The sequence below is a fragment of the Myotis brandtii genome, unplaced genomic scaffold (assembly GCF_000412655.1).
Source record: "Myotis brandtii unplaced genomic scaffold, ASM41265v1 scaffold5, whole genome shotgun sequence".
NCBI classification, from domain to species: Eukaryota; Metazoa; Chordata; class Mammalia; order Chiroptera; family Vespertilionidae; genus Myotis; species Myotis brandtii.
In genome coordinates this window covers 2,244,419-2,271,923 of record NW_005369060.1, presented here as the reverse complement: position 1 = coordinate 2,271,923, position 27,505 = coordinate 2,244,419, and the positions used below count along the sequence as shown (strand labels likewise).

Below are 27,505 nucleotides of genomic sequence, written 5' to 3'. Positions count from 1 at the left end.
TACTGCCCCCCCCCCCACACACACACACCCGCTGACCTGGTCGCCCCATGCAGCCTGCTGGTTGGTACTGTTACTGTGATGGCATCCTGGACAACTTGCATACTCCTCTATTATTAGTATAGATTGTTAATCCTCACCCGAGGATATTTTTTCCTAATGATTTTAAAAAAATAATATTTTTATTTATTTCAGAGAGGAAGGGAGAGGGAGAGATAGGTAGAAACATCAATGATGAGAGAGAATTAGCGATCAGCTGCCTCCTGTACACCCCCTACCTGTACACCCGCTACTGAGGATTGAGCTAGCAACCCAGGCATAGGGCTCACTGTATATTAAACACTCAGCCATTCTTCTCTTTTTCTTTAATCCTGACCTGAGGATATGTTTTTATTGAGTTTAGAGGGAGAGGAGTGAGAAAGAGAAACATTGATGTGAGGAGGTCAGGGCAAATTCCCTGGTTGCAGGTTTGATGGGGTTCGTACAGGAGGCAGCCAGCTGGTCAATGTTTCTCTCTCACATCGATGTCTCTCTTTCTCTCTCCCTTTCTCTAAAATCAATTAAAAGGTAAATATATAATAAAAATAAGACACTCTACATTTTTTCCTTCCATTGTTGAACGGGGTCAAATTGAGCTTTGTATCTATTGACTTTGCATAATGTAAATTAGTTTCAGTGTCATTTACATACATTTGTGAAAGTTTAAAAATCCAGGTGCCAATAGCCTAAATCGATTTTTAGAAACTTGGGGAATAATGTTGGAATATGTGATACATGATGTACAACCACATGGAAAACCATGTTTAGTAATAACATTGAAGAGGTAGGCTTGGGTCAAAGGCTAGATAAGAATCTGAAAGACTTTAAGGGGTTAGATTTTTAGCTTGACAACAGGATAAACCTACTGAAATGATTTTGGCAGGAGGGGCTTACGATCATGTTTACTTTTTTGTTTGAAAAAATTTATTTATTGGTGAGAGAAAGAGAAGGGAGAGAGAAATATCAATTTGCTGTTGCACTTATTTATACGTTCATTGGTTGTTGTTTTTTATGTGACTTGACTGGGAATAGAACCCGAAACTTGGCATATGGGGACAGTGCTCTAACCAACTGAGCTATCTAGCCAGAATTCATTTTTACTTTTTGATAACGATTTTGATAGTAGTATTGGTTTGGGTATGAGAATTGTGAGACTAGGGCTAGAAGACCAGTTTATGTTTATCTAGATCAGTGGTTCTCAACCTTCCTAATGCTGCCACCCTTTAATACAGTTCCTCATGTTGTGGTGACCCCTAATTTCATTGTTACAAATTGAACATAATTAAAGCATAGTGATTAATCACAAAAACAATATATAATTATATATAAGTTTTCCGATGGTCTTATGCGACCTCTGTGAAAGGGTCGTTCCACCCCCAAAGGAGTCTCGACCCACAGGTTGAGAACCGCTGATCTAGATGAAAAGTGAGCAAGGTATGAAGATATATTTAGAAGGTAGAATCATTAAGACCTGATATTCATTGGAATCTAATTATTAAGTTAGGTGGGAAATTCCGAATGGGGAACTGATTTGTTGGCATTACCTTTAATCAAGATTAGAAATCCCAAGCATGTTGATTTTTGGATGAAGATGACATACTTAGTTTAAGACATTTTTTGTATATAAGTTTCCAAAATGAGATAGTGTAGATATTTAGCTCCTCAAATGGATGTTTTTTATTAAAATTTGTATGTGTGTAAGGGAATAAAATGAAATAAAGCTTTTTTCAAAACACTCTTTGCTTATAATTAATCTATATTTCTATGTGTAGAGTGTTGGCAATTGGATATAGTAATGTGGAATTTAGACGAAAGGTTTGGGCTTGAGTTACAGTTTTGAGTCATAGTATGCTTATCATTTCAAACAATATTGGCCAGAGAAATATATTTAAAATATTCCTAAGATCAGCCAGAGAAATATATAAAAATAGAAGAAAATGCAGAGTGGAATCCTTGGGAATACGTAGTACTTAGGGGCAGATAGTAAGGGGGAACCCTCAAAGGGCAGTCAGAGACTTGGAGGAAAGCCAAAGAGTCTAGGTGAAGAAGGTTCTAAAAGGAAGGTGTAGTTATCGATCTTAAATACTGAAGACATCATTAGGTTCGAGGTATGAAACAGGTATCCATTTAATTTTGCATGTAAGAAATTCTTCATGACTTTAGAGCAGTTTTATTGGAGTGTTTGATACAAACATCTGGATTCAGGAATAATTGGCAGGTGGGAAAGGAAAGACAAACATTTGTTGGTCATTTATTAATGGTCATTTATAATTTATGCATAACTATATTTAATTTTACAGTAACTTTGCAAGATAGGTATTGTGCCATTTTACAAATGAGAAAACCAAGATTTAGAGACGGGAAAAACTTTCCCTTAAGTCAAGCAAATGACAATGGACAGAACCAGGATTTGAATTTATGCTGTCCTTGCCTTCTCTGTTCCATTGCAAAGGCAGGGAGAAAATGAAGATGTTTATAGACTGTTTTATCAAATAGTAGGTTTTTACTATAGGAAGAAGAAAGGGTTTTGTGTTTTGGTTTCTTTAAGTCAGAGGTCCTTTGAAAGAGTAATGTGTGATAGGAATTAACAGCATATATTTTTGTTGTCTGTCTTTAGATTTAAAGAGCATGTACAGAATAACTTGCCTAGAGATCTTCTAACTGGTGAACAGTTTATTCAGCTGCGAAGGGAATTAGCTTCTGTAAATGGACACAGTGGTGATGATGGTCCTCCTGGTGATGATCTGCCATCAGGAATTGAAGACATAACTGATCCAGCAAAGGTAATTAGACTTAAAAATCCTTCAAGCATGAGAAAGTAAACTTTAATATCCCTTAACTGTGTGTGTTGTATGACTTGTAGCTCATATGAAGTTAATTTCTGATTAAGACAACTGGAATTCTTTAGCTGGTATGGTTTACTATGAGACATCTGGAAATAGCTTAGAAGGAATATCTTGCCTACATTGTGATGTACTAGCCATCTATACTAATAAAAGGGTAATATGCTAATTAGACCGGGTCGACTGGACATCTTCCGGACATCCGACTTTCTTCCGGATGGTTAGGGGGCGACCAGGCTGGCAGGGGGGCAGTTAGGGGGTGACCAGACTGGCAAGCAGAGGCAGTTAGGGGTGATCAGGCAGGCAGGTAGAGTGGTTAGGAGCCAGCGGTCTTGGATTGAGAGAGGGATGTCCAACTGCCGGTTTAGGCCCCATCCCACAGGCTGCAGGCCGGGCTGAGTGACCCCCCTTTCGTGCACTGGGCCTCTAGTCTATTTAAAAAACATAATAGGAAGGTGGTTTGTTAGGAAATTCTGTTACAAATTTTAGTAGTGTTCATTGTACTTGCACAAAATGGAGTAACAGTTTAAAACCCAACAGTATTCTAAGACTAAAGTATGTGTGGATAATACTAAATGTAAGTAGTGATATTTTAAAATTTCATTATGTAACTTGTGTAATTTTAAATTTTTTTCTTTTTCTTCCCAAGCTAATTACTGAAATAGAAAACATGAGGCACAGAATCATTGAAATTCATCAAGAAATGTTTAATTATAATGAGCATGAAGTTAGTAAAAGGTGGACATTTGAAGAAGGTGTAAGTGTTTTTGTTTTGTAATTGTCTTGAAAATATAGCAATAGGAATAATGTATTTTTCAGTTTCAAATAATGTCTATACTGCTACTTTTTCTTTATATTTGCTTAATAACAAGGCGTTCTTCCCATTTGTTGCTATCATCAATTTTATCATTTTCCATTCTCAATTTTAGAAACTTATTAAATTCAGACTTACATTTCTTTAATCTGAATCATACTTTTGAGAATTGTTCAATTTTTTTTCAATCCTCACCCGAGGATGTTTTTATTGATTTTCTATGGAGAGGAAGAGAGAGACAAAGAGAAAAGAGAGAGAAACATGAATCAGTTTCCTCCCATATGAACCCCAACCAGGGATTGAACCTGCAACCTGGGTATGTTCCCTGACGGGGAATCAAATCTGTGACCTTTCAGTGTACAGGACAACACTCTGAGTTATATTTCACATGTAACAAAATACACCCATTTTAGGTGTAAAATGAAATGAGGTTTTTTTTCACAATCTAATTTTTTATTTCTGTTTTTTAACAGCTTTATTAATAATTCCCGTATTATATAGTTCATCCATTTAAAGTATATACTGTAATAGTTCATAATATATTCACAGAAAACTATAACTGTCACTACAGTCAGTTTTTAAAATTTTTGAAAATTCATTTGAGAGACAGACAGACATCAATGTGAGAGAGAAATATCGATTGGTTGCCTCCCGAACATGACCCTTTCTGTGTATGGGATGATGCTCCAACCAACTGAGCCACACGAACCAAGGCACTACAGTTAATTTTAGAACATTTTCTTCACCTCAAAAAGAAACCCTTTTTACCCTTAGCTCTCACCCCTCTATTCATTTGCTCACTTGACACCTCACAACCTCAGCCCCAGCCCTAAAGTACTACTAATCTACTTTCTGTTCTTATAGATTTTCCTCTTCTGGCCTTTTGTATGAATGAAATCATATAGTACAGTATCCATATCCTCAGGGATTGGTTCCAGGACCCCTGTGGGTATCCAAATCCTTGGATGCTTAAGTTTCTTATATAAAGTGGCGCAGTGTTTGCATATAGGATACAGCAGGGTATGCCTACACATCACTTTATTCACGTGGATTCAGCATAGTGCTTGGAGTATGGCAAATTCCTTTTTGGAACTTTCTAGGATTTTTTTTTTTTTTTTAAAATAATACTTTCGATCCGTGGTTGGTTAAATCCTTGGATGTGGAGGGCCAACTGTATGTTTTTTTGTGACTGGCTAGTAAAATGATTTTTGTCGAATATCTGTGCATTACAGTCACCACAAAATCAGGATATAGAACTCTTCTGTCATCCCAAAGATCCCCTTGGCCGCTTTCCAGGCAGTAGTGACCCCCATCCCACTCCTAGGCCAGGCAACCACTGATTTTCTTTCTGTTCCAAAGGAGTAATTGTTAAATTTAAAAGTAATCAAAGAATAAGATTTCCTAAATATAAAAAAATTGTATAGTTCTGTTAAAATAACTAAAAAAATGGAAAATACAGTCTGTTTCTTCTGTTTGTAAAGCCTAAGGAATTTAAGGACTTTTAATTTAAAAAAATTAATTTAAAAACATTAGTAAAATGTTTTTGTATTTTTTTTTAAATCATGAGATATTAAAATTTTTGGTATATTTGCAATTATATTTATAATTTAAATAACATTGTTACTGTAGTCATACATATTTTGGTGTTGGTTTACTTTAATTGCCATGTCACGTTATTGCAGATTAAAAGACCTTATTTTCATGTGAAACCATTGGAAAAGGCACAATTAAAAAACTGGAAAGAATACTTAGAATTTGAAATTGAAAATGGGACTCATGAACGAGTTGTGGTTCTCTTTGAAAGATGTGTCATATCATGTGCCCTCTATGAGGAGTTTTGGATTAAGGTAAGAAAATTACATGCTCTGAAACTTGAATATATTATAAACATTGACTAGTGACTAACCTTTTTTGTACTTCTGTTGAATGTTGTTCATATAACTATATCTGTTGCATTAGGAGATGGTCTGCTTGCAACCAGATTTGACTGCTGCATATGCCAACCTCGTTGCCTCTCTTCGTCCTTCCTTACAGAAACTAGTCTAGTGGTTCAATAAAGGTGCTGAATGGGTTTAAAAATAGAATTTTATCGTTCTGTCACATATTTAATGACTGGTTCAACTGTAAATTATTCAGTATTTCCTCTGTTCTATATGTAGTATGCCAAGTACATGGAAAACCATAGCATTGAAGGAGTGAGGCATGTCTTCAGCAGAGCTTGTACTATTCATCTCCCAAAGAAACCTGTGGTGCATATGCTTTGGGCAGCTTTTGAGGAACAGCAGGGTAAGAATGAGGAAACAGTTGATATTTTGGGGGATTTTACTTCTGGATGAAGATACAGGAATTGAATGTTAAGGGATAGTGTAGTGTAAAGTAAATGTCAGTAAAATTTTTCTCTAAAGGGCCAGATACTAAATACTTTAGGCTTTGTAGGCTGTATAGCTTTTTTCCTCAGAACTCTGCCATTGTAGCCCAGAAGCAGCCATAGATAATACATAAATAAAAGAGTCTGTTCCAGTTTTTAAAAATTAAAAACAGGCAGCCCGGCCGGTGTGGTTCAGTGATTGAGCATCAATCTGTGAATCAGGAGGTCACAGTTCAATTCCCGGTCAGGGCACATGCCCCGGTTTCAGGCTCCATTCCCAGTAGGTGGTGTGCAGGAGGCAGCCAACAATGATTCTGTCATCATTGATGTTTCTATCTCTCCCTTTCTCTCTCTCAAAAGAAAAAAAAAAAAACTTTTTTCAATTAAAAAAAGAAACATTAAGAAAACAGGCAGAAGGCTGGATTTAGCCTGTGGGCTGTTACTTGGCAATACCTGGCTTAAAGGATATTTCAAAAGTTTAAACAAAAGCATAAACATTTAATTACTATTTCTAGGTAATATTAATGAAGCCAGGAATATCTTGAGAACATTTGAAGAATGTGTTCTAGGATTGGCAATGGTTCGTTTGAGAAGAGTAAGTTTAGAACGACGACATGGAAATATGGAAGAAGCTGAACATTTGCTTCAAGATGCTATTAAGAATGCCAAATCGAATAGTGAATCATCGTTTTATGCTATTAAACTAGCCCGGCATCTTTTCAAAATACAAAAAAACTTTGCAAAATCAAAAAAGGTGCTTTTGGAAGCAATTGAAAGAGACAAAGTAGGTATTTGTGTTTTTGGAATATCTTCCATGAAAAACCAGTGGTCATTTTTTTGTTCTGTTTCTTAACTTTCATTTTGGCAACTATGATGAAAGATTTGGTCTGTATGTAATATATTTAATTACTAAATGAAGACAACAGTCCCTCTAAACTGATGTTGCCATTCTTTAAAAACAATATTTAAATTATCAATTAAAAGGTTGCAGACATTGTTACATTCTATTTTCTCTACATTTAGAAATTGTATAGCAGATTTACTGATTATTAAGTAGAGTAGAGGATCTTGGGAGAACAAAAGCATGGCAGTTAGCTACCCTACAGGAATTGTAGCAGTGAGATTATTCTCCTTTTCCAAAGGATTCTTCTCCTTTTTATGTATCAGTTGATAGGCAGTGTATGGGAAATAGCTCATTTTTTACATTTTTAGCTGATCCCAGGTCTGTGTAAGACAGGTTTATAACTGTTTGTTTCCAGCTGTTTAAGATAATTATCTACAGTTGTAAAGATTTAATTTATTGAGAAGTACAGAGATCATTTTTTTCATGTTTTAGTTTATATTTGTTATGGGAAGTCAAGCCACATTAAACTCAAGATAGAATATAGGGCTTTAAATTATTGGCATTGAACAATTTACATATTGTTTGGGAAATAACTAGGATGATGTGCTATCAATGTGCTAATTGGTTTTTTCTTATTCAGTGAATGCTGAAAACATTTAACACAAGTTACATTTTAATACACAATTTTCAATATTGAATTTTTTAAATTGAGACATCAAAATTAGGGCATTTTAAATATCTGTGGTCTAATCAAAATATCTTAGAAATATTATTAACGATACTACTTTTTACACAGGAGAACACAAAGTTATACCTCAATTTACTTGAAATGGAATATAGTGGTGACCTCAAACAAAATGAAGAAAATATCCTAAATTGTTTTGACAAAGCTATACATGGTTCATTACCTGTTAAAATGAGAATTACATTTTCTCAGAGAAAAGTGGAATTTCTTGAAGATTTTGGTTCAGATGTTAATAAGTAAGATCTTAATTATATATTATCTATTTGAATACTAAATGAGCATTGATAGTTTTGGTTGGGAATTTGATGATTAGTACAAATTAATATATTGTTAAATTTAAAATGTTCGCCTAGGTAACTTTTTCATCAGGTATATCTGAGGTAATTCAGTTTTGCAAATGTATGTATGTGCTTAATCGTAGGACATATGGTTTCTATTTCCTTCCAAACTATTCTTAAAATTTTAGCATGGTAATTTTAAACAATGAGTGGATGAGGGAAGGCAGGAAGCAGCAATCCCATGAAAAAGGAAATGGATTAAGGATTGAACCTTGAAACCCAGAAACATTTGGTATATAGACCACTAAAGGTGGATGGATTAATCTGGAAGAATGCCATTGTATTTCAGATTGGAAAAGAGGATGGACATGGTTCTGCAGATGATACCTAATGGCCTCATCTTTGTGCATTGTAAAAGGCTGAAAGTTGAGGATGGTACAAGGATTCACTCTAGGGGATTAGAGAAATTTATTTGCTGTGATTCCATTCTTACATGATTCTAGTAAGGAAATATCCCAGTTCCTGTTAGACATGTGCCTTCTCTAATTATTCTAATTTAGAGTTATTTCCATTGAAACAGCTGTTGATAAAATAAGACTTAGTTTTGTGTCTGTGGACTTACATGTGTGTGTATACATTCTTGATGGCTTAGTAAAATTTTAAACTAAAAATCATTTAACGTGAGTTACATTTTAACACAATGGTATATATGTGCTTGGCTTCAATTAACTGTTTTATAAGAATTATCTAATGTAAAATACATAGCAATCTGATGAGGGGTATAGGTACTGTTATTCTTTCAATGGATGAAAAGGGGTTTAAAGAAAGATTAGGGATTTTTTCCAAGGTCACTTAGCTATTACATTGTGCATCTGGGATTAGTTATTAATATTGTGCCAGCTGGATTTAGAACCTACTTCACAGTCTGCTCTTAAGCACCTCATGTCCTGTATATTTAATGTCTTCTGTTTGTTTTGCACTGAAGAAATTAAAAGAAATGGAATATGTAATTCTAGCTTTTAGTCTAGTTGGATGGGATGGTGATCAGAGGATATACATGTGTATGAGGTGACATACAAGTTTTAAGGCTCCGGATCAGAATGGATTTATCATCCTTCATAGGGGAGGTAGGGCTTCATTTAATTAACTACTGGATACTGATAAACTGAGAAGAGGATAAAATGTAAAAGCAAGTTAAAATTCATCTACAAATAACATCTGCTGAAGTAGAAGTGATGTTTGTTCATTCTGTGCTTTGAAAGCTAGTTTGAGTTCAGAGAACATGGAGTACACAATTGACAGTAGGAAACTATTAGTGGTTTTATTGAGATTAAATGACATGTTAATTTGGTAATAATATGCAGACAAATTGGAAGCTCAATACAAAGATGCCAATTAGGTCCTTACAAATACAGTTGAGGACCTTTAGTATTGGGTAGTATGTTGTTGAAATTTTTAGAAAGGTATAATGTGAAAAGTAAATGAGGCACTTAAAAATTTAGGTAGCAGTATAATGAATTGGTAAGAATTAATGTTGAAGTCTGACAAATACAGGCTTAAATCCTAGCTCTGTCACTTACTGATTTGTGTATTCTTATTTTCAAACTTTTTCATATGGAGATTCTCTGTATCACCTAACCCACAGGTTGTTAAAGGCCTTAAGGAAATTAGTCCATTTAAAGTGCTTGAAAATGAGTAAACATTTGACCTGAGATTACTGGTATTAACAATTTTACATATGTCACATCAGAATTTTGTTAAAACTTATATTTTTAATCAATGGTAACCAATTACACTATAGTTTTATATTAGTTCTAATTCAGTTTTATCACATGGCCAAATTTTAAAAGCATTTTATCCTAAATGCAGGTGTCTTCAATAGCATTGTTAAATTAGATTCAAAAGTATACAAATTGTAGAATTGTCAGGTCTCTTGTTGCACTGGACAAAAACATCAAGATCCTTGTCTTAGTTGTGTTGTAGATTCCAAGGCAGGTTCTCCCCATGTATTATAAATGATAAACTTGGCCAGCATCCCATCAGCTTTAGACAGCTGTAGTACAGAAAACACTTTTCCAGTAGCTCATAAAAAATTCTGGGACTCCTGCTTTGGGTCGTATTCTCATCTCTAAACCATTAATTGGCCCAGGGGTATAATGTTACTAGCCAGGCCTTTATCTTTGAACCACATAGAGTGAGAAGAAAAGTACAGGGCAATGGTGTCCCAAAGGAAATAGATAAAAAAAAGGTAGCTGAGGACAGATTTGGCTGCTGGCTCATTTAAAAAAATATATAAATAAAAGGATGTCTATTGCAATATATTTTGTTTTCCTAAGTAGAAATAAATTTTTAAAATTAACATTTTGGGTTTTATATATTTCAATGGATTTTTTTTTTTATTACTTCTCAGGCTTCTGAGTGCTTATGATGAGCATCAAACACTCCTAAAAGAACAGGATTCTTTGAAAAGGAAAGCAGAAAATGGGTATGTACATATTTGTTGAATCAGGAAAGGATGTTTAAAAGATGACAATTTTCATTGTGGAAATGCCTTTAAAGAAAAATATAATTTATCCTCACCTGAGGATGTTTTTTAGAGAGAGAAAAGAACAGAGAAGACAAATATTTTTAAATGTTACCTTTGCTAGGCCAGCGTGGCTCAGTGGTTGAACGTCGACCTATGAACCAGGAGGTCATGGTTAAATTCCCAGTCAGGGCACATGCCCAGCTGGTGGGCTCATTACCCAGTGTGGGGCATGTAGGAGGCAAGAGATCATTGATTCTCTCTCATCATTGATGTTTCTGTCTCTCCCTCTCCCTTCCTCTCTGAAATCAATAAATATATATTTTAAAATTGTTTCATGTTGTGGTAATTGAGATACTTTATTTTCATGATTTGAAAAAATTGTATACAACTCTTGAGTGGTTGAGAACATCAGTAAAATAAATGTACACAGGTGACATTTATCTGTTTGTTAAAGTACTTATTGTAAGAGCTGTTAAAAGTTCCACTTTGACCTTTTATATAGATCAGAAGAACCAGAGGAAAAAAAAGCACACACAGAAGATACAACTTCATCCTCTGCGCAGTTGATTGATGGTGATTTACAAGCAAATCAAGCTGCATATAATTATAGTGCCTGGTATCAAGTGAGTTTACATAATTATAAATGAATTTTTTGTTCATTTATGTTATTAGAAAAGCATAAATTAGGGCAGTCTTTTTTATTTTAGAAAAAAACAGGTGTTCTGTTTCAGATGGTATAATACATTATCTTTGTGGTTTAGTCTTGGAATTTCTACAAGTGAATACATGCCTGTTTTCTTACACATACCTGCTTTAATTATTTTGTATGAGCTCAGCCATAGTTCTGGTATGCTAACATGTTTGCTTTTTCCTTTCAGTACAATTACCAGAATCCTTGGAATTATGGACAGTATTATCCTCCCCCTCCAACTTGATGGGAAAATATAAATATCAGATGGAGTGTGTGGAAAGTATAACGTTATTTTTTTTCAACAAGAGATGTAAACATTGGCTTGTCATATTTGACAACTTGTCTTCCCTGTTTCTGTGTAACATATGATTTTAGTATTAGGAAAAATGTCACTTAGTAGCTTACCACAGATACTATTTCCTACCATTTATAAAGTTTACTTTTTATTGGAGAACTATTTTTTGATTTTTGCATTAAGTGGTCTAGAATTCTTTTGCAATGCATTTGCAACAGTTTTGTAGCCTTAAGGGTAGGAAAAAAACTGACTGCAAATCATGTCAGTGTAGTACAAGAGTCTGAAAATACATAAAGGGCTGGTTATTAAGGATTTACCTCTCTGTAAAAAGAGAAAAAAAAAACCACCAAAAAATGGATTTTTAACCTTTACTGACCAGGCTTTGTCTGCGTGTTTCAATTATCCCTGTGAATTTTGATTTAACTGCAGGAAAGATACACACTACTAAAATAGTATGTCATGGCATAGAGATTACAAATCAGAAAATCGAATGTTTGCATCCCTTTAAAAAATGAAAATTGTATCAAAATTTATGTTGTTTCAGAAGACTTTGTATTTACAATATTCATGTAAATTTGTGAACAAGCTTTCATTTTGATCAAACTGATCATCTACATTTTTGTAATAAAACTGAAGACTCATCCACCAATTGTTATGAATTTATTTAGGGGATCACCTGTCATTAACTTTATATTTATATAAAGCTGTTATATTCAGCTATTAATCTTCTTGTTAGAATTTCTTAGACCTTTTATCTTTTTCATTCCTCTCAATCTCTGTGCTTTTATCTTCTCACTATACAGAAATATTTAAAGATTTTAAATGAATGTCTGGCAAAGCTGTCCAAACAATTTGACTGCTGCTCCCTGGTTTGATGAAGCCTTAGTCCTGGTTAACCTAATCAGAACATTAACACCAAACAAATCAAGACATTGGGTACATTTTTATTGAGCCTTTTAGTTTACAACATGAGGTAAAAGGAAAAGTTCTCCTTAACCAGTACTTTACACAGCTGTAGTAAAATATTTTAAACTGCAGGGATTTATAACAGATTACATTTCTTAATTTTTGGGAGAAAGTAAACAAGTTCTAACATAACTATGAATTTTCCAGTTCACTTCCATTACAATAGTAACTAGCTGTAATTAGTTACGAAACTTTCTTCAAGGCTATGGCTGATGTCTTTAGATCAGAAGCATTGCTGTTTCAATCAATATCCACTAACTCCACTTCAAAAATGAGTTTTGCATTTGGTGGGATTCTGTTCAAGAAGTTAAGGTAAATATGATAAAATTGCTTCTCATTCCCAAGAATCTTAGTCTAAAATTAGAATTATGTAGACTGGATATTGGCAATTAACTACAAAGAAAAGGGCTTTGCAGCTGACTCATAGGCTAATACATTCCAAGCATAGTGGTTCCTAATAGAGATATCTTTGTAAATAGAAATTATAGGCTGACTAGGCATTAGCTTGGCTGGGATCTTCCTTATCTGGATGCCTAACTAGTACTCCCAATTTAGCAACCACTTAATGAAAACTTGTTATTCAGTATTCAAAAAAAAAATGTTTTTTTCAATCTAGCTGGGTATATATTAAATCAAAATTAATATGAGATAATACCTGATATTTGCTGTTTTAAAATGCTGAGTTTAGAGAAGAGTGTGACTTTTATCTGATTGATCTTAACATGCTTCACAGAGAGGGAGCTGCAGCTAGCCAACTCATTTTAATAGACTTAGAAGAGGCTATTCCCAAATAATTTTAATTGATAAGACTAGAGAGGACTTCCAAAAACGTTTTTTCCAAACTTAAATGGGAATGGAACCAACAACAAAAAAACTAACTTCCTACTTAGCTGTTAGTAATCATTTAGTTCTGGTGTAATGGTCTGGAGTCATGGCTCTTTTTTTCTTTTTATCAGATAAAAAGTATACTGTCATTAGTATTGATCACAAAAGCTTACAGCATGTTGAACCCATGTTCTCCTTCATTTCACAACTGGTAATCCCCAACATGTGTTCCATTTTTATAATTGCATGAAATTACACTGTAGCAAAAATACCATGAGACATATCTGCATTCTATAATATGCTACAGTTGTTTGTATTGGGCATCTTAACTCCTTAAAGTAAACCCTTCAAACAATTGCCTGTCATAGAGGAAAACTTAAATCTCACAGTTTAAATCTTAAAAATTAAGAGCATGAGTAAGAGGAAGAAAGGAGATTCCAGCTCAAGTTTGAATACTTTGTACCAATACACAATCCTCCTATATAATAAAAGGGTAATATGCAAATAGAACAAACAGAACTGAACAACCAATCAAAGCATAATATGCTAATATGCTATGGCTGCTCAACTGCTCGCTATGACATGCACTGACCACCAGGGAGCACATGCTCCGACCAGTGGGTTAGCTTGCTGCTGGGTCCAGCCGATCGGGACTGAGCGAGATGGGCTGGACATGCCCTGGAGCCCTCCTTCGGTCCCTCCCCAGCCCGATCGTGCACCGGTGGGGTCCCTCAGCCTGGCCTGTGCCCTCTTGCAATCTGGGACCCCTTAGTGGATGTCGGAGAGCTGGTTTCAGCCCAATCCCGCAGGCCATTTCCCTTGGGAGGGCACCAGATGCAGGGCTCATGGCTGGTGAGCGCGGCTACTGCAACATGAGCCTTTCCCGATAGGGACTGATTAGACGCGAGCCTGCACCAGGCACAGTGGAGCCAGGATGAGCTGGAGAGTCAGGTAGGAGCTGCAGGCAGCGCTGGACTGTGGGTTTCAGCCCTATCCCTGCAGGCCACCCAGAGGGACCCCACCTGTGCACGAATTTGTGCACTGGGCCTCCAGTATTGTCTATATTGGAGGTGTTGACACAAAAGCATCTAAATCAGGAATTCCGGTCTGAACAGGATTCCTGATCTGGAGGTTAACCTAGATAGCATCTTTCATACCTTCAGGTGATCCTTTTTAGTGTTTTTCCTTTAATTACAAAGGAAAAAAGGATACTTGGCATCAGGCTGTCCTTTCTTTCCATAAGCCCATTCTGGTTCAATTTCTAGTCGAGCCTTTTCTCCTTTACTCATAGTCAAGAGCGCTTCATCCCACTAAAGGCAAGAATATAGAATCAAACTAATGATTCTCAAAAATACACGTGAAATCAGAAGACAGGTAAGGTTATATACAGAAAAACATTTTATTACTGGATTTCATTATGTCATAAATGGTAATGTCCTTGGGAGAGTCCTCAAATCATTGTCCTTTATTTCCTCAATGAAAAAAAGGATATATTAAACCATTTTTTTTAATATAATACTCAAATGCCTTAAATGATATAATGTAAAAGCACTTTTGTAAACTGTAATGTGGAAACATGGAAACTAGTTTATTAGCACTATAATTTCTTTGCTACACTATTATATCCTTGGACAAATTTCTGAAACTATTTTTATAAGGATAAACTAACAAGTACTATCTCTAAAACTATCTTAAGATTACCAAATTGTTAATAGTGGAGTCATGATGGTTAAAAACAAAGTACATGCTAGAGCATTAATATATTTTGTAGAAGGTGAAATTACTCAAAGAAGTGAGAGATTTCTGGGTTGCTACATTTTGTCCAAATTTGGATCTTAAAGCCAGTTACCAAAAATAATTAAATAAATACAATGAAAGGATATAGAATATATGACTTAATATATACTCTGTTGAAATGTAACTGTTCATAAAGTTCAAGGGACAGAGACAAATTTGCCAAATACTGAAAATTAAGAAAATAAACGAAGAAATTTACCAGTAAGCAAATTAGATATAAAAATAGAAAAATAGCTCAACCTGACAATTGCTCTCAACTTAGTATAATCAGGTAGCATTAAGGTTATTTCCAACTAAGCCTATAGTTCCAAATTATTTTATATTTTGGGCTCTGGATATGATTGAATCATATTTTAAGACTTAAAAAAGATACACTGAAGGTTCTGATAACTTCATTTAAATGTGTTTCGGTTATTAATGTTTGGTGTCCTGAGTAAAGACAAATTAAAATAAGTGGGCCCTAGCATGACAACCCGATTCAATGAAGCTGATAATCAGTACTACTCTTATATCTCTTGTACACTGCAGTGGTCAGGTACAGCTAACTTCCCCTTTTCTCAGTTTTCTTGTTATCTCACAGGGAAAGTTGGGTAAAGGTATACTTATGTTTGAAAGATTTTCTGGTGTTTGAGCCTAAGTTGTGAGAGGTGAGGGCTATAGAACAAACTCTTGCTTTTATTAGTACTTCAGTGGAACAGATATTTTACCTTTATTGATCATGTTATAAGTGGTACAACAGCCATGCAACATCTTACAAGAATCTAAAAGAAATTTAAAAAGCTAAACACACTAAAAATTAATTTTTGAAGGAAAAGATAAAAGGGGTAGGCTGGAATATTGGAGTCATGATTTAAATTATGTTCATTTAATCTTTCAGTGACCTAATAGGCTGTACAGTCCTTATTTTATAGATGAGAAAATTGAGACCTAGAGACCTTACTAATTTGTGCCAGAACAGTTAGTGATGACAGCACAAATTTGTCATACTCCAAATCTTGTTTTCATGATATCCCCAATCCTAATTCTTTATAGTACCATGCCACAAGTAGCATGTGCCAGAATCTCTTGACACACTGCCATTTTTTACTTACTCCTCTGATAACTTTGCCTATTCCAACCTTAAAACTTAAAGGCTTGGCATTTTTCTTCTTCTTTGAACCTGTAAAACAAATTTTCCTTATAATTAATGATGAAATTAAGTTCCAATGGGAAAACAGGGATTTAACCCTTTGCGGTCCAATTTTATTTTTGGAATTCAAACAATCTGGTCCAAATTAATTGATGGGATTGAATGTTGAACCGGTTTGTGGTGTCTCAGCCTCGATGTTGGACCTGCTTCTAGCGTCTGGTCTGTTAAGTCAGCCTCCACGTTGGACCGAAAAGGGTTAAGTCTGTAACTTGATTTCAGAACTTATAATACTGTGCGTTTGAAAAAAATGCAGAAAGCCAGGTAATTTACCAAGAAAATTCTTGCCCTAGCTGAACTGGGTAGAGTTTGGCCTTCAGACTGAAGGGTCCCGAGTTCGATTCTGGCCAAGGGCATATGCCCGGGTTGCAGGCTCGATCCCGAGTGTGGGGTGTGCAGGAGGCAGTCAATCAATGACTCTCTCTCATCATTGATGTTTCTATCTCTCCTATTTTCCTCTCTGAAATCAATAAAAATATATTTTAAAAAATACTTTAAAAGAAAATTTTTGATATAAAAATTATGGCCTGACTGGTGTTGCTCAGTGGTTGGGTGTCAACCTATGAACCAGGAATACACATGCCTGGGTTGTGGATTTGATACCTAGGAAGGGATCGTGCAGGACATAGCCAATCAATGATTCTCTCATCATTGATGCTTCTATCTCTCCCTCTCCCTTTCTCTGTGAAATCAATAAAAAATATATAATTACAAAAATACCAAACGATTATGGTTGAAACAGTGGAGAGGGGAAAGGACCTATATTTACACCACTAATGCAAGGTATCCTGCTTTTTACATTAACACTAGAGGCCCGGTGTATGAAATTTGTGCATGGGTAGGGTCCCTAGGCCTGGCCGGTGATCAGGGCCGATTGAGGCCTTCCAGCTGCCAGCCAGGGCCTCCCTTCGTTCCGCGCCGCCCCCTGGTGGTCAGCGCACATCATACCGAGTGATCGAACTCCCGGTCAGTCAAACTCCCGAGGGGACACTTTACATATTAGGCTTTTATATATATACTAGAAGCCCGTTGCACGAATTTCGTGCAATAGGCCTGCCTTCCCCCGACTGCCGGCACCAGTTTTCCCCTGGCACACAGGACCCAGGCCTTTGGTCCGGCCGCAGTGAGGCTTGGCTTCTTCAGTCTTCACTCTGGCTGGAGCCTTCAGTCTTTGCTCCAGGCCTGCATATGCAAATTAACCAACACCTTTGTTGGGTTAATTTGCATAGCCACTCTGATTGGCTGGTGGGCGTGGCGGAGTGACACCAATTTGCATGTTTCTCTTTTATTAGTGTAGATTCTTCTTTGATCTGTCTGCTTATGCTCTTTGACTATTTTATTGGGTCTTGATATTTCCTCGGGAGATGTCCGACTGCTGGTTTAGGCCCGATCCCACAGAGATTGGGCCTAAACCTGCAGTCGGACATCCCTCTTGCAATCTGGGGCCACTGGCTCCTAACCACTCCCCTGTCTGCCGGCCTGATCGTCCCACTAACTGCTCCCCCCTGCCGGCCTGATTGCTCCCTAACTGTTCCTCCCCCGCTGGCCTGATCGTCCCTAACTGCCTCTGCCTCTGCCCCTGCAACCATGGCTTTGTCTAGAACAGTCGTGGGCAAACTACGGCCCGCGGGCCAGATCCGGCCCGTTTGAAATGAATAAAACTAAAAAAAAAAAAAAGACCGTACCCTTTTATGTAATGATGTTTACTTTGAATTTATATTAGTTCACACAAACACTCCATCCATGCTTTTGTTCCGGCCCTCCGGTCCAGTTTAAGAACCCATTGTGGCCCTCGAGTCAAAAAGTTTGCCCACCCCTGGTCTAGAAGGACGTCCAGAAGATGTCCAATCTAATTAGCATATTACCCTTTTATTAGTATAGATACTAAAGTCTAACTTTGGGACATTAGCCAAGTTTAGTCTAAGCTGCTTCTTTGTTTTTGCTTTTCAATGACCAAGAGGTCTTTATTTACCCAGCCAATAAGCAGTGAACTGAAGAGACCTCTTCCAAGTACATCACAGGTGCAAAAGACTTCTGGAAAAAAGTGACAGCCAACAAAAAGATACTGCTAACAGCTCATCTACAAATATTTTATAATGCCTTAAAGCCAAAAAGATAAGATTACATTTAGACTTACTCGTTTGAATATTGGTATCAAAAACAGTTCCATCCTGTAGTGTTCCTGTATACCAGCAGTGAACAACATCTCCCTTTTTGGGGAAGTTGGTTTTATCCCCCTTTTTAAGAACAGATTTTGTATATTTTGGTGGACCCTAAAAACAAAGACAGACAATACATACATACTTATTAACTTATGTCCTTCTTTTAGAAGGATGACAGAATACTTATAGCCAATTGTCCCTGGTTGGGTAGCTCTGATGGTTAGAGCATCATCCTAATACATTAAGGTTATGGGTTCGATCCCTGGTCAGGGCACATATGAGAATCAACAAACAAGCCCTGGCTGGTGTGGTTCAGTTGGTTGGGTGTTGTCCCATGCACTGAAAGGTTACCAGTTTGATTCCAGGTCAGGGCACCTACCTGGGTTAGAGGCTTGATCTCCAGTGGTATGCAGGAGGCAGCCAATCCTTGTTTCACTCTCACATCGGTGTTTCTCTCCCTCTCCCTTTCTCTCTCCCTCAAAATCAATTTAAAAAATCACCCAATCAATGCATAAATAAGTGGAACAACAAATACATGTTTCTCTCTCCCTCTAAAATCAATCAATAGGCAACTGTGACCTAAGTCTGGTCACAGAGTTTCATAAATTTGGTAAACTATTTTGCCTTTGGTCCACCTCTATGAGTTGAAGTCACTATCTCATTTCAAGTCTGTGATGAGAATATTAGTAACTAGGATGTTTATAATTTAATTTCCAATAATTTTCAGCTTCTTGGAAACCAGTGTGTGTTTGTTTTTTTTTACAATTCTGTGAATTATTCAACAAACCATAAAATGAATCCAGTTATTCCCCAAGGTTAGAAATATTACTATTCCATTAAAATCATAAGGCATTAAATAAAGTATTGTTACATTTTCTTAAAGATTTCAGTGGTTTTAGCATTACTAAACATTTTTAATATATGTAAAATTAGAATGAATAGTTATGTTGGATTTGTTTCTGAACTTGAAAAGAAGTTCACACAATGAATGAAATTATCTACAGACATTATCATAACAGGCATATTTCATAGAACAAAGCAAGATTATCAGGGTCTCTTTAATTTTTTTAGCCAAAGGCTAATCTTATCAATGGTGATTCATATATTGTGAGGAAAGCAATTTCTTAGACATATTTAATATATAGAAATTGTATAGTATAAAACATTTAGTAATGGGAAAGGAAGTAAGAGATATTAAACACCTATTGTTTACCAGTCACTTAACACATAACATCCCACTTAATCCTAACAATCCTCTGAAGGAAGGTATTACCTACTTGCATTTTTGCAGATGAGACTGAGGTCCCGGGAATTTATGCAACAGAGCTAGTGAGTAGTAGAAAATGAATATGAACTTGAGTTTGAATCCAAAGCCCCTATTTTTTCCACTATACCCAAGTAATAGTGATAATAACCTTTATTGATGTTAATAGTTAATATCTATTGAATGCCCTATGTGCCAGGCACTATTCCAAATGCCTTACATAAATTGCCTTTCTTTCACCCAGCTGGTGTGGCTCAGCGGTGAGAGTTGACATATGAACCAGGAGGTCAAGTTCCATTCTTGGTCAGGGCACATGCTTGTGTTGCAGGCTCAATCTCTGGTGGGGACGTGCAGGAGGCAGCCAATCGATGATTCTCTCTCATCATTGATGTTTTTATCTCTCTCTCCTCCCTTCCTCTCTGAAATCAATAAAAAAATATATTTTAAAAATTGCCTTTTTTTCCTACTCTATATTTACATTTTTATGTTTTTTTCCTTTAAAAATTTTTTTATTTTTCCATTATAGTTTGCATTCAATATTATTTTGTATCAATTTCAGGTGTATAGCAAAATATATAGATAATCAAATAGTTTACAAAGTGATCCCCCAATATTTCAAGTATCCACCTGGCACTATGCATAGTTGTTACAATAAATTGACTTAATTTTCACTTCCTTGTGAGGTAGTAACTGTTATCCCTGTTTTGCTGATAAGGAAACAAAGGACAGGGTGGTTAAGTAATTTGCTTAAGGCCCTACAGCTCCTAGGTGGCTGAGCAGAATTGGAAACCAGGCAGCTTGAATATAAAGCCCATGCTCTTAACTATTTTACTACTACAAGCACATATGGAAATCAGGTGTTATAGAAGTCATTTTCTTATGTCAATTCATTAATTTCACAGCAATCTGACAGTTTTTACCCCATCTTTTATAGATAAAAGTAAGGCCTGGATAGGGTAACAATCCCTATCCACTTTTAAGGATTAGCACTTTGAACTAACGCTAAGCGGCCATCCTAAATCAAAAGGAAGTCACATCTATAGCTTGAGTAAAATGTGCATTATAAAAGTAAACATTACCTTCCCCCCTGACACTCCCACTATAAGCTTACTTTATGGCACTATAAATGGTCAGGTGTCTACTGGTAGCAGTGTGAACTGGAATCATCTCTTTGGAATACAATTTAAAGATGTTTACAGTGTAACAAGTAATTCCATTTATAGAAATATATGCTCAAGAAGTAATTTGATTCTTAGGAAAAAAATCTTTATGCAGTTACCCTATGCAGATACACTGTTATCCATAATAGAAAAATAACCACACATTTTATGATAATAAAATTTTATGATGTTTTTAATAGTGGAAAAATCCTAAGAAAAAGAAGAAAACATAAAAAGAAAAAAATAGTGGAAAAATTCTTACAACATTAAGGGAAAAACAAATAGTTCTAACTACAGTCATGTCTCAACTATTTAAATAAATATATGCATAAAAATGTTAAGAGAAAACATTCTGGAATGTTAAATATGTTTATTTCAAGGTGTTGAATTATATTCTGTATTCTCTATCCTTTTCTGTTATTTTGTATTTAAAAATAGCATGTGCCCTAGCTGGTTTGGCTCAGTGGATAGAGCACTGGCCTTTGGATTGAAGGGTCCCCGGTTTGATTCTGATCCAGGATAGGTGCCCGGGTTACAGGCTTGATCCCCAGTATGGGACATGCAGGAAGCAGCCGATCAATGATTCTCTCTCATCACTGATGTTTCTATCTCTCTCTCCCTCTCCCTTCCTCTCTGGGAAAAAAAAAAAAAGTGTGTGTGTGCATATATATATATATATAGAGAGAGAGAGAGTATTAAAAATAAATAAAATAAAAATAGTATGCTATTTTTGTTGTTGTTAATCCTCACCTGAGGATATTTTTTCCATTGCTTTTTCAGAGAGAGTGGAAGCGAGGGAGAGGAAGGGAAAGAGAGAGAGAGAAAAACATCCATGTGAGAGAGCCACAACTGCTTGCCTCCTGCTTGGGGGTGGGGAGCGATCGCACAACCCAGGTATGTGCCTTTGGCTGGGAACCGAACCCGAGACCCTTTGGGCCAACACTCTAACCAGTGAGCCACACCTGCCAGGGCAATAGCATGCTATTTGTATATCAGAAAAACAAATGGCTTAAAATGGTTACTTGACAAAAATCTAGTAATACGAGAGGCCTGGTGCACAAATTTGTGCACAGGTGGGGTCTGGCTGGTCCCAATTGGCAGATTGGGGTCACAGCAGTTGGCTGGCTGGCCCCACACTCGATCAAGGTGTTGGGGGCCGATTGGGGGCTGGGCTGGCGGCAACGAACAGGTGGCGGCTGGCCCTGCCTCTGACCAGGGTGTTGGGGGCCAATCGAGGAGCCGGGACAGCCAGGGGATGGGAGGCCGATCAGGCTGGTTGGCTGCTGCAGCACGCGTCATAGCCACCAGTCGTTCCAGTCGCTGAACTTTTATATATATAGACATATCCCAAATTTGGAAATAATTTTTAAAAATGTATTTTTATTGATGTCAGAGAGGAAGGGAGAGGGAGAGATAGAAACATCAATGATGAGAGACTCATTGATTGGCCGTCTCCTGCATGCCCCCTATTGGGGATCAAACCCAAAACACAGGCATGTGCCCTGACTGGGAATTGAACCATGATCTGGTTCATAGGAAGATGCTCAACCACCAAGCGACATCAGCTGTGCTGGGGAAAAAGGATTTTAATTTAAAAAAGAATTTTTTTTTTGTTAATCCTCACCCAAGAATATTTTTCCATTGATTTTCAGAAAGAGTGTAAGAGACAGTAAAAGACAGAGAGAAGGAAAAACACTAATGTGAGAGAAACACATCAATTGGTTGCCACCTGCATGTGCCCCAACCAGGGCCGAGGACCAACCCTACAACCGAGGTTTGTGCCCTTGACTGGAATCGAACCCAGGACCCTTCAGTCCTTGGGCCGACACTCTATCCACTGAGCAAAACCAGCTAGGGCAATAAAAAAAAATTTAAAGCTACAAAATGGAATGACTGCATATATCCTATATAATAAAAGCCTAATATGCTAAGTGTCTAGTAGTCCGTTCAACCAACCAAAGCATAATATACTAATGATATGCTAAGGCTGCTCAACCGCTCACTATGACATGCACCAGGGAGCAGTCAACTGGTCAACCAGTTGCTATGACATGCACTGACCACCAGGGGGCAGATGCTCCAACCGGTAAGTTAGCTTGCTGCTGGGGTCCGGCCAATTGAGACTGAGACAGGCTGGACATGTCCAGGAGCCCTCCCGCAGTCTCACCCTAGCTGGCCAACCTCTGGAGTCCCTCCCCGGTCCCGATTGTGCACCGGTGGGGTCCCTTGGCCTGGTCTGTGCCCTCTCTCAATCGGGGCCCCCTCGGGGGATGTCAGAGAGCCGGTTTTGGCCCGATCCCGCAGGCCAGACCGAGGGATCTGGAGCATGAATTCGTGCACCAGGCCTCTAGTTTATTATGTGAGAATATGTAAATTACATAATATTTGAAAGACAAGGTCTCATTAGTGAACAAAAACTACATTTAATTAAATCTTAATGTCATTCTATTGTTTTCCTATTTGTTGTTACATGGGCATGTTGTGTTATCTACATTAGAGATCCTAGAATAATAATTCAAACACACATTTGGTGGTTATGGTTCAGTCTTAACAGTGAAGGTGCCATCTGCCCACTAATAGCCTCCATTTCAGTGTTTCACAAGTGTCTTTTATGGATCACTCGTTCCTTGGCATTGCTAACACTGTTAGAAGAAAAGGAGTCTAATATAATTAAGTTTGGAAAACATGATTCAAAGTTAAATATACCTCCATTCTGCAAGACTTCTCAAAGCTGTCATTAGCTAATAATATATACTGTGAATCTTAAAGTAGGAGACACACGTAAAGGTTTTAATAATGCCAGGAAAACAATCTCGAACTTCTGGGACTTACATAACACACTTTGAGAAATGCTGCTCTAGTTATTTAATCTGATTTTTAATCTGATTTTGGGTTTCATTGCAAGAATCTGGTTGGTTCATGGTGAGAAGTCACATCAGTTCTTAGGCTGTTCTGGAAAGTAATATGCTTGAATGAACCTGGCTCTTAGGTAATTTCCTGGCTTTGCAGCAATTTCTTAGTCCAAAGTGATGAAAAGAACTATATTCCCAAGATTGGGTCTGGCCTAGGTACTTTTAGACCCAGAGATAAAGGGACTTTGAGAGTAATCATTCAATTACAATCTACTGGATCACATCATAGCCTCTAAAAACGAGAATATATTACCTAACTGTTCCTATTATTAATTTAAATATTTGAGCACGTTCTATGTGTTAGAAACTAGAGATACATAGGTGAATTGGCAGACATGGTACTTGCCCTCCCTCTAGCAGAGTATAGACATGTCTATAATTACATATGTTGTAAGACCTGTAGAGAAAGCACAGGATGCTAAGATACAGTGGATACAGAACTGACAAGTAGGGAAGTTAAAAGAGGCACTAAGTAAGTAATAAAGGATGGAAGTGGGAAAGGGCAGTTTTGTAGACAATGAGCAGCCATTTGTGGCTGAAGAGTATTTCTATAGAAATAGTAAATCTGAAGCTGGGCAGGGGCCAGACACTGGAAGACTCTGAATGTCATGCATGCTGCCCAGTAGAAATATAATGAGAGCCACAAATGTAATTTTCAGCTGTTTAGTTCCACATTAAACCAATACATTCAACATATTTCAACATGTAGTTAATATAAAAAATACTGAGGTTTTTACATCCTTTAAAAAGAAAATCATACTAAGCCTTCCCCAGGCCAGTGATCTAATCACTGAGAAAACCCAGCCAGGGCCCAAATGGTTATTCTAGTAAGTTTTCTAAAGTAATATTCTGCAAACCATACCATGCTCAAGAATCTTTAGTAAGTCTATCAGTCTAGAATTACACTGTCCCGTTCAGTAGTCACTAGGCATGAACAGAGAAAGCAGACAGCAGGAAATCAGCAAAGTACTGGCCCAGAGGCTATGGAATCCAGGTGCTAGGAAGACAATGAGAGCACATAATTGGGTTCAGGCTGGCCAGCTAAATGAAATGAAAAGAAGTCCTGCCCTGGCTGGTTTGGCTCAGTGGATAGAGAGTTGGCCTGTGGACTGAAGGGTCCTGGGTTCAATTCCAGTCCAGGGGACATGCTCGGGTTGCAGGCTCGATCCCCAGGAGGGGGCATACAAGAGGCAGCTGATCAATGATTCTCATCATTGATGTTTCTCTCTCTCTCTCTCTTACTCTCTCTCTCTCTTCCTCTCTGAAATCAATAAAAATATATTTTAAAAATGTCATTAAGAGGAACATGATCACAAAACCCTGAAGGCTACTATTTGCAAATGCAAGATGAAACCCGGTGGGAGTAACTCAGTTTATATGACACAAGATTATGGTCAAGAATAGCGGTCACTTACACTTTATTTTTAGTTGTTCTGACATGACATTAACTCACGGATCCAAAAATAAGTAAATAAATAAATAAATAGGTCTTAAATAAATAAAATGAAATAGTTTAGGACCCTCACAGGATCTCTCTGGATTGTCTCCAGCCCTTACTGCCTTTTACTTTTATTTGTAAGTCTCGTTTAACCTTTTAATGATACACTTCCCTTATTCTAATTTTCTGTAAGGTAAACTATGTTGCCAATTGCTTTGCAACCCTTTTAGTAATTATTATACCTCTATTTACCTTATTAGCTGCTCAATATTTGACTAGTATAACATGTATTAAATTATACACTTGTGATAAACCTCAAAATTGCTTGTGTGTACCTTTCCACAAACATTAATATTTGCTTTTCAACCAACAGGAAAAGGTTATGCAAATTAACTAGCTTTAGTCATAAAACATTTACACTTCTATACCTGATCTTATTTATACTCTTTCCACTAATACCCAAATGCTTCACCTTATCAATAGGCTACACCTCTTTACAATAACTAATAATATTATTATTAGGTTATTATCACTGATATTAAGACTGCCAGGCATGAGTGGCAAGATCATAATTAGTTTGGCTCTACTGAGGCTGTTCTAAAAGCTGTCCTTAGCTCCATGAAGGCTGTCCATTTGCAGAAATGATTTTATCTGGGTCTTCACATCTTTGTACCAATATATAAAACCTGGGTTGGTAGAGATTAGAAGATGAATTTATACCCTGCAGGCAGGACTGGACTATTTCTATTGCCAAGGACACTATGTACATTTGAAAAAGCTAAAAATAACCAAATGGAGTTTCTTTCACTCAGTCCAACTTGGCTATAGAATGAGGATCTTAAAATAGCTTTGAAAGCTCAGAAGTTCTGGACAGACACAGAGGCAATATAAAAAGAAAAGCTAGGCCTGGCCAGTGTGGCTCATTTGGTAGGAACATGATCCTGTACACAGAAAGGTCCCGGGTTTGATTCCTGGTCAGGGCACATACCTATCTTTAGGGCCCATCTCCAGCCCCAACCAATCGAGGTTTCTTTTTCACATTGATGTCTCTCTCTCCCCCTCCCTCTTTCTCTCTCTAAAAATCAAAGAAAATATCCCAAGGTGAGGATTTAAAAAAACAACAACAAAAAGCACAAAGCTAGAGGTATATCAAAGGAAAGGCTTTCTGACTGTAAAGCACTGGTTCTTAGGCTTCCCCACCAGGCCCCCACAGCTTAGGCCTTTTTCTGATTCAGTACACCTAAGGGAAATACACTACAAATTAGTGTTTGGCTTACTGTTAAGTGGCCATATTCAACTACCCCTCATTATGAGAAGTCAGGGCTGCAAAATAAATACTTTTCTCAAATTCACATAAGAACTAAATAAGAAAATATTATATACAAACCTCATCCAGAGTCTCTTCAGACTTGGTTTCTTTGGGTTTATCTTCATTAAGCTTCACATTTTTCACCTGCTCAGACACTTTATTTATACTTTCAGTACCCTTGAAACGCTGTAGGGAAAATATTTTAATGTTTATCATATTCAGGATTGGCTAAAAGCTAGGAGAGACATCTAGATATGCAGCTTCAATTAAATGAACATCTACCTGCACCATGAATACAGGCTACACTACTCAAATGTAAATAAATAGAAACTGCCTAAGAACAAAGAATCTTATGTAAAGCATTTTAATTTTAATCAACACATTATGACTCTCAAACCATCTCACAATATAAATTCAGAAAGGAGAATCATAACTTAGAGATATGAATATTACTCAAACAACTCCTTAATATTCTTTTCTGTGGGAGATGGTCATCTCATAGTGAACACATAGTGGGGAATGTCTTAAAATTTGGTTTTCTAAAGTCTCAGCATAAGTCTAACTTACTTTAAGTTCATTAATGAAATGGGATTTACTTTGGATTTATAATTTTTCAGTGCCCTTAAGAATCTGTTAAAAGGAAAAAAAAAAGAATGTGCTGTCTTAAACAACAAGAGAATTATTTTAAAAATCTGGTCCCTTTCAAAATAAAACATCCTGCTAAACTGCAAACTAGCCTCACTAGATTTGACAGCCAGTCTATTTAGGGTTACAATTAAGAAAATTTGCAGGTGTAAAAACTTCCAACATATTCTGCAAATAAATGCATTCAAATTTAATTTGGGAAATATTCAAAATAATATTCTGGCAATCTACACTAATAAAAGAGAAATATGCAAATTGACCATACCTTCATGACACCCACAGCCAATCAGGAGTGAGTATGCAAATTAACCTGACAAAGATGGTGCGTTACTTTGTATATGCAGGCGCCAAGCGGCCAGGGGTGGGGCAGCCGCTTGCACGCGCGCCGGCACCAAGTGGC

The 27,505-nt window shown here is 36.8% G+C and overlaps 2 protein-coding genes across 5 annotated transcripts in view; one reads left to right on the top strand and one right to left on the bottom strand.

Moving 5' to 3' along the window:
• Positions 1–12,090, top strand: part of PRPF39 (pre-mRNA processing factor 39) — a 22,379-nt gene extending 10,289 nt beyond the window's left edge. For all 4 annotated transcript variants that reach the window (XM_005876829.2, XM_005876830.2, XM_014548195.1 and 1 more), the window contains 9 exons: positions 2,654–2,819; positions 3,529–3,636; positions 5,376–5,540; positions 5,853–5,979; positions 6,577–6,845; positions 7,702–7,886; positions 10,339–10,413; positions 10,958–11,078; positions 11,334–12,090. In XM_005876829.2, coding sequence (XP_005876891.1) covers positions 2,654–2,819; positions 3,529–3,636; positions 5,376–5,540; positions 5,853–5,979; positions 6,577–6,845; positions 7,702–7,886; positions 10,339–10,413; positions 10,958–11,078; positions 11,334–11,390 — 1,273 coding nt within the window. In that variant the 3' untranslated portion in view covers positions 11,391–12,090. The remainder of the gene's footprint in view (positions 1–2,653; positions 2,820–3,528; positions 3,637–5,375; positions 5,541–5,852; positions 5,980–6,576; positions 6,846–7,701; positions 7,887–10,338; positions 10,414–10,957; positions 11,079–11,333) is intronic.
• A 275-nt stretch (positions 12,091–12,365) lies between these two features.
• FKBP3 (FK506 binding protein 3, 25kDa) overlaps positions 12,366–27,505 on the bottom strand; it is a 19,136-nt gene continuing 3,996 nt past the window's right edge. Inside the window, exons 4-8 of the mRNA XM_014548186.1 lie at positions 26,539–26,646; positions 18,353–18,488; positions 16,121–16,188; positions 14,445–14,542; positions 12,366–12,702 (exon numbers count right to left, since the gene is read on the bottom strand). Coding sequence (XP_014403672.1) covers positions 12,648–12,702; positions 14,445–14,542; positions 16,121–16,188; positions 18,353–18,488; positions 26,539–26,646 — 465 coding nt within the window. The 3' untranslated portion in view covers positions 12,366–12,647. The remainder of the gene's footprint in view (positions 12,703–14,444; positions 14,543–16,120; positions 16,189–18,352; positions 18,489–26,538; positions 26,647–27,505) is intronic.